The sequence below is a fragment of the Urocampus carinirostris genome, chromosome 7 (assembly GCF_059441175.1).
Source record: "Urocampus carinirostris isolate Australia breed hairy pipefish chromosome 7, RoL_Ucar_1.0, whole genome shotgun sequence".
NCBI lineage: Eukaryota > Metazoa > Chordata > Actinopteri > Syngnathiformes > Syngnathidae > Urocampus > Urocampus carinirostris.
In genome coordinates this window covers 32,408,450-32,421,232 of record NC_142355.1, presented here as the reverse complement: position 1 = coordinate 32,421,232, position 12,783 = coordinate 32,408,450, and the positions used below count along the sequence as shown (strand labels likewise).

At 36.9% G+C, this 12,783-nt stretch overlaps 1 protein-coding gene across 1 annotated transcript in view; it reads right to left on the bottom strand.

Moving 5' to 3' along the window:
- Positions 1-5,506: 5,506 nt before the first annotated feature.
- The window catches only part of shisal1b (shisa like 1b), a 66,120-nt gene continuing 58,843 nt past the window's right edge, over positions 5,507-12,783 (bottom strand). The window contains exon 6 of the mRNA XM_088340582.1: positions 5,507-9,081. Within this exon, the coding sequence (XP_088196708.1) occupies position 9,081 (1 nt within the window). The 3' untranslated portion in view covers positions 5,507-9,080. The remainder of the gene's footprint in view (positions 9,082-12,783) is intronic.

Sequence of the window (12,783 nt, the reverse complement as noted above, 5' to 3'; positions counted from 1 at the left end):
CGAAAATGAAGTTTTTAGGTATTAAGTACAAGTTGTAAATGCATATATAACTTGTTGACCATTCGTACTAATCAGTAACACAAAGTAGCTCTCAGCTTAAAAAAAAGTACTGACTTTTGCTTTAGATGCTTTTCCTCACATGATTTCTCTGTACCCTGCCACGTCTTATACTTCCTGTTTTTCAAGCCGTGTCTGATGTGACTTTCTTCAATGAAAATCCGTTATAAATAAAAGGTACAGCTTAAATTAACAAATAGAATTTGAGTTTGAAGTTTTGAGTTCATTTTTTTATGGCCGGTTACATTTTTAGGTTTTTTTGTTGGTTTGGGCGGCGAGGATTCAGCCTGTGGCCACTTTTACCAGACAACATTATTTGCGACTTAATGCGCCCAAGTGCATCCGCCCGTGAACTCTAATGGGCTTTTAACAGACAAGCCGTGGCAGGATGTGGCCAAGGGCTAGCTCGTTGGAAACAGGAAACGGGATTGTTTGTTCGCATCGTTCGGAAGCTGATGGATGATCGACGGATTTCTCGAAACACTTACCGGACTGCAGGAAGAAGCGGAGTGATTGAAAAAAGATGAGGCCAAAAAGCAAACTTTGTGTTGGAGACTCGAGGCGTGAGAAATGACAGGAAGTCCCCCTAGTAAGGTCTTCTATGGGAAGCAACCATCCTTCAGAAATGACAGTATCGTCAGAGGCTTCCTTAAAAAAAATACTGCATGATTGCCTTTGGGAGGGGGACAAATCTTTAGGAACTCTTGCATGACAAAGTATTGGTCTCAAAATAACAGGCAAAAAGTTGGATTATTTAATTAATTTAAGTTAGTGAGTAAGCGAGTACCAGTAAATTATTTATTAAATAATAAGTATTAATAAAGTGAATGAAGTGGGTAAGGAAGTCAGTAAGTGAGTAAATGATAGGTAAGTAAGTGAGTAAATAATTAGTAAGTATATTAAGTAAGTAATTATAAAGTAAGCAAGTAGGGAAGAAAACAAGTAAATAAGCAAGTAAGTAACTATTTAGTAAGTATTAAGAAAATAACAAGTAAGGAAATAAGAAAGTAAGTAAGTGAGTAAATGATAAGTAGGTGAGTAACTATTTAGTAAGTATACAAAGTAAATTATTGTAAAGTAAGCAAGTATTAAAATGTATTAAAATAAGTGAGTGAGTGAGTGAGTAAGTCAGTGAGTAAGTAAGTATGTAAGTATAAACATTTAAGTAAGAAGGGAAGGAAGTGAAGTTTATACTATTTTATACACTGTTTTATCTTATGTAAAGTCAAATATACTTGTTCTAAAATCTGACTTCAGTGTTTGAGGGCAAACTGAGAGATAGGTGTTGTAAACCGTGTTTTGCGTTGGAATGTGCCTTTCCTTCCATCCTGTGCAGATAATAATGACTTATCACCTCGCTTGGGGTGTTGGATATGTGCCTGGCACCATCCTGTCTGTAGGGCAATGACCTATAGCCCCTCCCTCCATTCTTCAAATCATGGTTGGGAAATTTGCATCGACGACGGGGCGGACCAATCGGCAGAGGCTTGGTCATGGGGCGTGAACATTTCATCGGCATGGGTTATAACATGAGACAACGCTGGAACCCCCTCGTCTTCCTCTACACACGAGTGTAATTTTGGCACAGGCAGAAAGACCAGATTTGTTCAACTCTTTGATTCGGCTAAATAAATTGATATGTGGACTACACTCGTCGTTTGGCTAATTAAATTTCTCCGGCTTCTGAATATGCTCCAACTGTAAGGGTTTAGACGAGACACATGAAGTGTCTTCGCAGTCAGATTTCAGTTTAATAAATGTTAAAACCTTACAGAAGGAAGGCAGTAAGTAAGTATCAAGTGAGCATTTAGTTAAGCAAGTAAGGAAGGAAGGAAGGAAGAACAGGAGTAAGTAAATGATAAGTTGGTTGGTGAGTAAATGATAAGTAGGTGAGTAACTATTTGGTAAAAATAATTAGTCAGTAATTATTAAGTAAGCAAGTATTAAGTATTTAAATCAGTAAGCAAGTAGACAAGCAAACAAGTAAATAAGCAACTATAGTAAGTATTAAGTAAGTAATTGTTATTGATATCAAGTGTGTAAGTAACAAGTGAGGAAGTAAGAAAGTGAGTAAATGATAAGTAGGTGAGTAACTATTTAGTAAGTATATTAAAGTGAGTAATCATTAAGTAAGCAAGCAAACAAGTAAATAAGCAAGTAACCAGTAAGTATTATGTAAGTAACAAGTACATAGGTAAGTAAGGAAGTGAGTAAATGATAAGTAGGTGAGTAACTAGTAAGTATATAAGGTAAATAATTGTTAAGTAAGCAAGTATTAAAAATGTATTTAGATAACTGAGTGAGCGAGTAAGCATTAAGTAAGTATTAAGTAAACATAAGTAAGGAGGGAAGTAAGTACACAAGGAAGTAAGGAATTAAGTATTGAGTAAGCATTTAGTCAAGGAAGTAAGGAAGAAAGTACATAAGGAAGTAAGTATTGAGTAAGCATTTAGTTAAGGAAGGAAGGAAGGAAGGACGTACATAAGGAAATAAGTATTGAGTAAGCATTTAGTTAAGGAAGGAAGGAAGGAAGTACATAAAGAATTAAGTATTAAGTAAGCATTTAGTTAAGGAAGGAAGGAAGAACAGGAGTAAGGAAGTGAGTAAGGGAGTAAGTAAATGATAAGTTAGTTGGTGAGTAAATGATAAGTAGGTGAGTAACTATTTAGTAAGCATATTAAGTCAGTAATTATCAAATAAGCAAGTACTAGGTATTTGAGTAAGTGAGAAGGTGAGTAAGTATTAAGTAATAACTAATTATATCCCATGTTGTAACAATGACAATAAAGGCATATTCTATTCTATTCTATTCTAATTGATAAATAGGTATTGAGTAAGTTGATTTGGTTTTTGGTGTGGAACTGGAGGAAGAGGTTCTCAAAAAGAGAACGGTGTTTATGAACAAAAATCAAGACCAAAGTAGCAAACAAACAAATGGGTACTAAACAACTAACAAAATGTCCAAACCAGAAACAAAAAACAAACTTGACAAAGTTCAAACTAAAAACGACTCAACTGTAAATGGAAACTTCAAGGTATGAAGTAGCAAAGTAGCAATGTAGCCAAGTAGCAATTTGACAGACAAACAAACAAACAAACAAACAAACAAACCTGGAGTGGAAGTGAAAATGACACACAGGACAACAGAAAAACTCAAAACGACTCAACACTTTATTGAATAAAAATGTCCTTTTAAAAGGGTTCAGGATGATTGGGCACAGGTGTGTGTAATAAATGACCACACTTGTGCTTAGGTAAAAATGGCAGCAGGAGCCCTCTGGTGGTCGGAGGTATGCTTGACCCTAAATAAATTAATATGAATATTAAACACCCGAGAATGACTAAAATAAATTAGTGGGAAACAATGAATGTATAAATAGTTTATATTTGTCAAAAACTTTTTTTAAAGTAAAAAATATTCATTAATAAATAAATAAATAAAGAGGCAAAATAAGCTATATACTGTAAATAAAACAATGTGTGGACAAAAGAATAACACCTACAAAAAGCAACAATGAAATAATTCCAAAAGCCTGGAGAATTACATTTCTAATTAAAAAACAAGAATATGTATACTGGTAACGTGTGAAAATTATATACAAATTGGCAAAGGAAATCCATCTTGGTTCACATTCAGACAAACGTCTTTGGCCGAATATCTTCCCCGAAACGCCGCCACGTAGAAAATAGATTTCTCAGGAGGCTTCTCGCCGATATAGAGATAGCAAAATAAAAGAATTGTACCCTTATTTAGGAGGGTGTGCGGAAGGTGCTGGAAATGAATAAAGTATCTATCTATCTATCTATCTATCTATCTATCTATCTATCTATCTATCTAAATGTAACAGGTGTAATAATAACTTTGGTTTTATTGAAATTCCTGCTGAAATATGTTGTATAGTTTTTGTGTAAGTGTCCTGCAATGATGAGTCCAACAGTGCCACCTGCTGGTATGGGGGCAGGTTTGGTTTGGCTTTAGACTTTGCGACAGGAAGGTAGGAGTTGTTGGCAGTCTAACAGCGTGCTGCCAACGGTAAGACACGATCTTTTGGTGCTCCGCAAAAAGTTAATTTTAAACATTAAAACCACAGCTGACAAATCTCTCAACATGCACAGTAATGTGATTGATGTTGTCAAGCTGTTTCGATTTATTTATTTATTGTTTTGTTTCTGTCGCCTTTTATGTTAGTTTTGCCGGACGTTGCATTTATTTGCAGGTAAATTGCACCCGTTTTTATACTCGTTATTGTTATTATTTATATTTTCTCATATATATAAAAAGGATGATGTTGGTTAAAATTCAGTTTAAAGAAAAGTATGTTGAATTCATTGTAATCGTTAAAAAAAACACTATACGATCTCTTGTTAAAAGTATCTTGTTAAAATGGATGTAAAAATGTATTGTGATGGTTGATATTCTAATATGTATTTTATGTAAACTGAAAAGAAAGCTCTTTGATATGTTTAGGGCAGTCTAACAGCGTGCTGCCAACGAGATCAAAGCCAGGAGAGAAGCTTACCACGTGTTGTGTTGTGACACATTCATTTGCAGCAACTATAATAAAACCTCATCATCCAGTCCAGCGTGAATGTGGATCTTTGGTGGGACAGATACACCGCGGTTACAAAAATATTTAAAGGTTTGAACAGACCAAAAGTTTTGCACACGGTGTAAAAGATAAAAGTTTATTTGTCCCTGTGGTGACGATACAAAGTCAACAAGTGCGATCCACTGAGAACGGCACGCGACATTCTATCTACTCGCCGACATTTTGGACAAAAAAAAAACACACACAATCGGCGAGCGCTAACAACGCTCCACTGTAAGGCAACGGTTACCATGACAACCCGCCAGGGCCACAAACACAACACAAGGGGGGTAGGAACCGTACCCGCACGCGTCCCCGAGAGATTTTCTCATTCAACAATGGCGACTCGTTAAAAGCTAGAAAAGAAATCGGAAATTTGAGGCGGAGGAGCAAGAGAGCGTGAATTAAAAGCTGATCCCTCGGCCAATTATTTCGAAGGCGAGAGAGGCCAATTAAACGCTTCCCGTCGGGAATCGCTGAAATCTTGGAAACGCCGATAAGATCACGACTTCCGATCTTAGCTTAAGTTTTGTAAAACGGGTACCTGGGCGTCGCCGCGGGAACCGCATCTCCCCTGTTGCCATGGTGACACGGCCTGACCTACTTTAGTCACCGTGCAGGAATGTGGATGTGTTTTTTGTTTTTGTTGTGCACAAAAAAGGAGACGATGTCATTGGTCTTGTGATGTAAAAAATAACGTGATTTCAAAATAAAAAAAATTAAATTAAATTTAAAAAAAAAAAAAAAAAAAAAAAAAAAAATATATATATATATATATATATATATATATATATATATATATATATATATATATATATATATATATATATATATATATATAAGAACAGTATTTCTGCTCGTTTTATTAAAATTATTCAAATTGTTAAATTGGATTATTTGGGCGGCAGTAGCTCAGGAGGTAGAGCGCTCATCTTGGCCCCAAGGGATCGCAGTTCGAATCCCGGCTACTCCGTGTTACATGTCCTTGGGTAAGACACTGAACCCCTAATGCCCCCAATAAACAGGTTGGCGCCTTGCATGGCTGCACGGCCGCTATTAGTGTGTGAGTGTGGGTGAATGGGTAAATGTGAAACACATTGTAAAGCGCTTTGGGAAGTCTTCATTGACTTGAAAAGCGCTATACAAATGCAGCTCATTTCATACATTATTCAATCCTAGTGGCATTAAATCCAGGATTCTTTTAAAATGAAATAAAAAAAATAAATAAAAATCTGTAATAATATTAGAATAGTATTATTTTGCTTGGTTTATTTTCATCCATCCATCCATTATCTGCACTGCTTATCCTCAGTAGGGTCGCGGGGGTGCTGGAGCCCATCCCAGCTGTCTTCAGGCAGTGGGCAGGAGACACACTGAACTGGTTGCCAGCCAGTCGCTGGGCACACAGGGACAGACAATTCGCTCGCTCATTCACATATTAATCATTAAACATGATTATTGATATATCTTTTTCAACATATAAATAAAATAACTTATTCGCTTTAATGCTTAAGAAAAAATGTGACATGATCAATTATTATTATTAGCTTTTTGGGGGTTCAGGTTTGGTATTAAATGCTGATTTACTCCTTTCACATTCACTGAAATGCGAATCCCCCTACTAACTGTAGGGGGAGCCCAACGGCATTTGTCAATCCGTTCAACATTTTTTGCAATTAGCAAAACAAGTGATCAAAACATTGTATGTTTTTGTCTTCTTTAAAATATTATATTGAAATATACTATATGTCGTCATACACATACAGTACCTAGATTACTTTGCAGCAACTATATATATATATGTATATATATATATATATATATATATATATATATATATATATATATATATATATATATACTGTATATGTGTGTGTTATGGGAAATAATATGTTTTTAATTATGTGCGTTTGTGTGTGTCCATCTGTCATGGGAGGTCAGCGCGTGGTGGGGCTCTTTCACTCTCAGTTAAAAATTTCGTCTCTTTGTGTCAAACTTGTCCGCTACCCCTGATATAATGTATAACATTTGTGATTTTATATTCCAGAATTAGTTTTTCTTTCATTTAGAATTTTTTTTCAGTCACCAAAAACAGAATAATGGTCCAAATGACAGTTTTAAAATGATCTGAAAAAAATAAATCTAGATTTCACACAAATAAAAAACATTGCAGAAAAATAAAAAGATCTGGCTCTTATTTTTTTTTACAAAATAAATAAATAAAAAAGAAAATCCTTATTAAAATTTTAAATGTTTATTTATCACTTTTATGGAGGTTCAGCAAGAATGATTGTTTTTAATTTATGTGTGTTTGTAGGAAAAACAAAAGCAAAATGTTACTTTTTGTGTGTGTGTGGCTTAATTTTAATCTAAAAATATGGTGTTGAAAATAAAAGTAAAATAATAAAAAAAATAAGTCATTAAATTATAATGAAAACTGCATTTTTTTGTAAATACTACCTCCAAAATAATACATTTTTTAGTGCACGTTTAAAAAAACTGTTTAAAAAGTGTGATTTATTTTCTTTATCCTAAAAAGAGGGGGGGGGGGGGATTACTAAAAGGAAATTTAAAAACAAAAACAAAATGTGCCTTTTTTTTGGGAAGTCAATCCATCCTACAAAAGGATCCATTTGAGATGTTACTTTAGGAAAATAAATGAATACAATCAAAACAAAAAACTGACAAAATATCGATGCTCCTAACAAGGCCTATTGAGATTTTGATAAATGGTTATATCATTTAATAATAACTTTGTTTTACTTTACCTTTTCTGTACATTATTGCTGCAAAGTCATTTTTTTCTGTAGAACTGGATGAATGGTATGACGTGTGTCGTATTGCTTAGGTTTGTTGATGAAAGTTACCATAGCAACTCTGCTCCACTGCAACTAATTCAGGGTCCCTGATCCTCAATATTATCTTGAAAATGCATTGAGAAAGATGATGAAACATTGTTATTTATTAAGGTTTTTGTTGTTGAAATTCTGAGTTGCTCTGAGTTTGCACCTGTGTTTAGACCGATCGGCCCCGATCTACCCCTGTTTCAAAACAATAACAAACACTGTATTTGTATTTTTCTAGCTACAGCAAGAAAAGCGGCGCGGTGAAACATTTTGTCGCCGTAGCAACGGCCGGTACAGTCACACGTTTGTCGTAAGAAAAAGGCTGGTGTGACCTCGCTCAGCTTGTCGTTAAAACGTTTTGTCGCTGTGGCGAAAAGCCAGTCCCATCGAACGTTCGTGTTTAAATCGTAACACAAAACGATTAAAGAAAAAAAATCGTCTGGTTTCCGATGGTAAAACTTTTTGTCGCCGTAGCGATGACCGGGCCCGATGTACTTTACGATAAAATAGCAAACCGTATCTACCAGTGACGTAACACGAAACGATAAAAAAAAAAAAAAACAGCTTGATTCCAACGTCACCTCACTCGACTTGTCAGTAAAACCTTTTGTCGCCGTGGCGATGACCAGGCCAGTTACACTTTGCGATAAAATAGCAAACCGTATCTAACCGCTATGCGACACAAAACGATTTTTTAAAAAATCGTCTTGATTCCGACGTCACCTCGCTCGGCTTGTCGGTAAAACCTTGTGTCGCCGTGGCGATGACCGAGCCCGGTGTTCTTTTAGATAAAATAGCAAACCATATCTAACCGCTACGCGACACAAAACGATTTTTAAAAATCGTCTTGATTCCGACGTCACCTCGCTTGGGTTGTAGCTAAAACTTTTTTGTTGCCGTAGCAACGGACGATCCCGTCGCACGTTTGTGGTAAAACAGCAAACCGTATCTAACTGCTGCGCAACACGAAACGATTTAAAAAAAAACAGCTTGATTCCAACGTCACCTTGCTCTACTTGTCGGTAAAACCTTTTGTCGCCGTGGCGATGACCAGGCCAGTTGCACTTTGCGATAAAATAGCAAACCGTATCTAACCGCTATGCGACACAAAACGATTTTTTAAATATGGTCTTGATTCTGACGTCACCTGGCTCGGCTTGTCGGTAAAACCTTGTGTCGCCGTGGCGATGACCGAGCCCGGTTTTCTTTTCAATAAAATAGCAAACCATATCTAACCGCTACGCAACACAAAACGATTTTTTGAAATCGGCTTGATTCCGACGTCACCTCGCTTGGGTTGTAGCTAAAACCCTTTTGTCGCCGTAGCAACGGACGATCCCGTCGCAAGTTTGCGGTAAAACAGCAAATCGTATCTAACTGCTACGCAACACAAAACGATAAAAAAAATCGTCTAGCTTCCGACGTCACCTCGCTGTTAGTCTGCCTTGTGCTTATCAGTGGGGGCGGGGCTCGAGGCGGTCCGGCCATGCCAAAGACAGCCAGAGTGGCGGCCTTTGAGAGTGTTGGGTGTTTGTCTGGGGCGTGGCTTCCCGGGAAGGGCCTGCTACTCTTCTGCTGGCCACATTGCTCTGTCCATGAAAAAAAATATAAAGAAAAGTGTCAAGTTAAGAGCAATGACAAGAGTATCACAATAAAATGTTATTACAGTGTTTTCTGCACTATAAGGCGCATGGGATTACAAGGAACACTCCCAAAAAACAGTCCTTTGTCCTGTATTTTTCAAATATAAGACGCAGTAGACTATAAGGCGGATTAAAATAACAGTAAGAGCTACTCTATTTATTCATGTACAGACGCTTCCCTACTTACGACCATTCGACTTACGAAAACGGTAGATATGAAATTTTTTTTCGGAATGTCGAAAAATATCCGGACATTGCTGTAAGTTAGATTCTGTATTGTGTGCACCTTTTTTCGAGTACAGGACATTACTGTAGTGATCCTTTCCGGCGCTACCGGGGTGTGGCGCTGTGAGAGGTTACCTAGCATCCACCCCGAAGAAGAAATCCGCTTCCTCTTCCAAGTTCATGTGTAAACATTCTATACTGTATGTCCAGCGCACTAAGAACTTTGACAATTTTATTGTTTAATATCTCGCGCATCCATTCAATGTTTGGTGCGAAGTGTAGAGAAGAGGCGAGCCGTTTCATTTGAAATGAAAGTGGAATAAGAAAGTTTGATGCTGTGAAGAAAATGGTTGGATTGCTTTTTTTCTGCCACTTTTTACCACGGAAGCCCATCTTCCAAAAGTAAGGTAAACTTAAGTTTATAGAGCATATCATTTTATGAAATGTTAATTCTTTAGTACAAAACAATACAGGTTACTTATACTTATGCGCGGCCTGGCTTCAATTCCCCTTGCATATGATGTTTTGTGATAAAACCGTGTGTAGGAGCCTTTTTCGACCCTGACTCCTACTTGTCCTGTTTTTTTGCTCCCGTCTGTCCCAGGCTTCGACCCGTTTTGATCCTGACCATGTCTGCTCTCTCGGTCTGGCTTACAACCTCTTTTTGTCCTCGACTACGTCTACTCTCCCGTTCTGGCTTACGACTCGCTTCCGACCCCGACCACGCCTTGCTCTCCAAGTCCCAGCTAACTAGCTTTACCACAGAAGCTACAAAAAGGGCAACAAACCAAAGAATACATAAGAGATATACAGTACAGTATGATCAACTGCAAATCAATAATTCATAATTATGTTCAACAAAAGTATATGTATGCAAAAAGATTGACAAAAAATGCCGATCCATTATAATTCTAATCCTTACAGCAGAGTATTTTTCAACTAGCAGAACTCAGTTAACCCTCCTAAACTATGATAATGCAACTTACTGCATTACTTACTGCCATACTGGTTATTCTTCAGTCCATTTTAATAGTTGTCTTCTGTTTTGTTCTACATGTCTGTTTTTTTCTACCAATTTTAAGGCATTGGAGATCATTCTAGCGGAAAAGCCAACCATTTTTTGCACCTCTTTATAGGTTGTCCTCTTCAATATTGTTTTTAATCAATAAACACCGGTCTTTTGAGTAGTGTCTTGAACAACCCATTTTCCTTAAATGCATGTTCAACCTGCGCCGGCATCATCATCCTTAAATAGGGGCCACCCGATTCACACCTGACCCACACCTGTTTTGATTTGTTTTTCTTCCCCAAAATTGATTAACTCGGGGATTGGTTGCCTCACTGCCATTTTCTTAAAAACACCCCTTGAAATATTTGCCCAACTGCACAGCCTTCAGATGGTGCCTATTATGAATGCTGGGTCTTGTTTCCTGAGAATCTACTGCACCTATTGGTAACTTGTCTGGCATGTAACAATAAAAAAATGTACTAAATACCAGGGAAATCCTAGTTAGTCACATTGCACTGCTATTATTTTGAACAGCACTGTAAAAGATACACTCATACTGCACTGAGAGTTACTATTAAGAGTAAAGAAGCGTAGTCCACCATACAAAATCATTAAAAATTGACACAACTCAATTCATTGCATGATTATTGCACTGATGAGAAACTATGATTAGATATGATTAAGGGTTGATTGAGTCATTGTAATAATCCAGTACAATAATTACCAATCTAAAAGATTGTATCATTGATATTCAGTTCTATTTACAATTTAGATAGTCTTTATTAATACTATCAAATATTGCCGTTATTGATTTTGATTCAAGTCATCAAGGCAGGGTATTAGATAGTTCTCAATAGCAATGATCACTCCAACGATTCACTACATACACTATGATAATACTGCTGAAAAAATATAAGGATGTAAATTTTACGTAAAAATCCCAACCTGTCTTTGATTCTTGATACTGCTCTCAGTCAGAGAGCGCACTTAAAAATGACATCATAGCTAATGACCAATCATGCCTTACTTTTCCTCTCCGAATGAGCTGTGAACAAAAACAAAATACCAACATTGTTTATTTATCATTGTTTCATGGTTGCTTAAAAAAATCAAAATACAGTAAGGTGGCTACCAGTTTGATATGAATTTCTGGACTAGCAGAAAACCAAAATACAGATGCTCCCCTACTTTCGAACATTCATGTTATGAACCACGGTACATACGAATATTTTTTCCGTGATGTCAAAAATATCCGGACATTACTGTAAGTTAGATTATGTATGGTGCACCGCTTTCCGAGTACAGGACAGTACTGAAGTGCTTCTTTCCGCAGCTACTGGCATGTGGCGCTGTGAGAGCTCACCCAGCATCCACAAACTTCCTCTTCCTGTCACAGTCCCAGTTCATGTGTAAACATATTGTACTGTATTTTTGAACTTTGACAATTTTATTGTTTAATATCTTGTGTATTATTTCAATATGGTTGGTGTAAAGTGTAAAGAAGAGTCGAGCCATTTCATTTAAAATGAAAGTGATATAAGGAAGCTTGATGCGGTTGAGAAAATGGTTGGAATGAAATTACTAAATTTTGTGCAGGCTTGGGGAGTAACTGAATACATGGAACGGGAAAAATTATGTTGGCAAGCTGTTTGGATTTATTTTCATTTTGTTTCTGTCGCATTTTATGTTAGTTTTGCCGGAGATCAAAGAGATCAAAGCCAGGAGAGAAAGCTTACCACATGTTGTGAGTCATAATTTTATTCATATTCAGTTTCTTTTGTCTTTTATTAGCATATTTGGTATTGGAGTAATCCAAAAGTAATTGAAAGTAATCAAGTTAACGTAACCCTACCTAACCCTGCAGATATTAAGTTCTGGAACAGCTGATACCATTATTTGGTTTGGTTTTATTGGAAGTTTACATGAAAAAGGCTCAGTCAACTACGGCATTGGGAGTTTAACTATGTAAATCTGACATTCATACCGAGAGTTACTATAAAGAGTAAAGAGGCTTAGTCTACCACACAAAATCATTGAAAATGGCAAAAGGCAATTCATTGCATTATTATTAGACTGATGAGGATATATCATTAAATATGAATATGAGTCGATCATAGCTGTTTTCACTTATTGTCACTGTCCAGACACGGGGTCGGCAACCTATGACACGGGGTTAACCAGTGGCACGCGAGCGCACGGCAAAGTAATAATGATTTTTGTAGACATTTTCACCGCGCGCTGTGTTGTTTAGCAGCTTTACGGTGAGCGTGTGTCTGCGCGGTGCCTCGCAGAGGAGGAGAGATCTGTGTTTGAACCCTCCCACAGAAACACCGGCGCGCAATAAATGAACGAATCACGACAGCTCCCCCAGCGGAAAAATCTCGTTCTTTTAAGCCAGCGTGGACAGATGACAG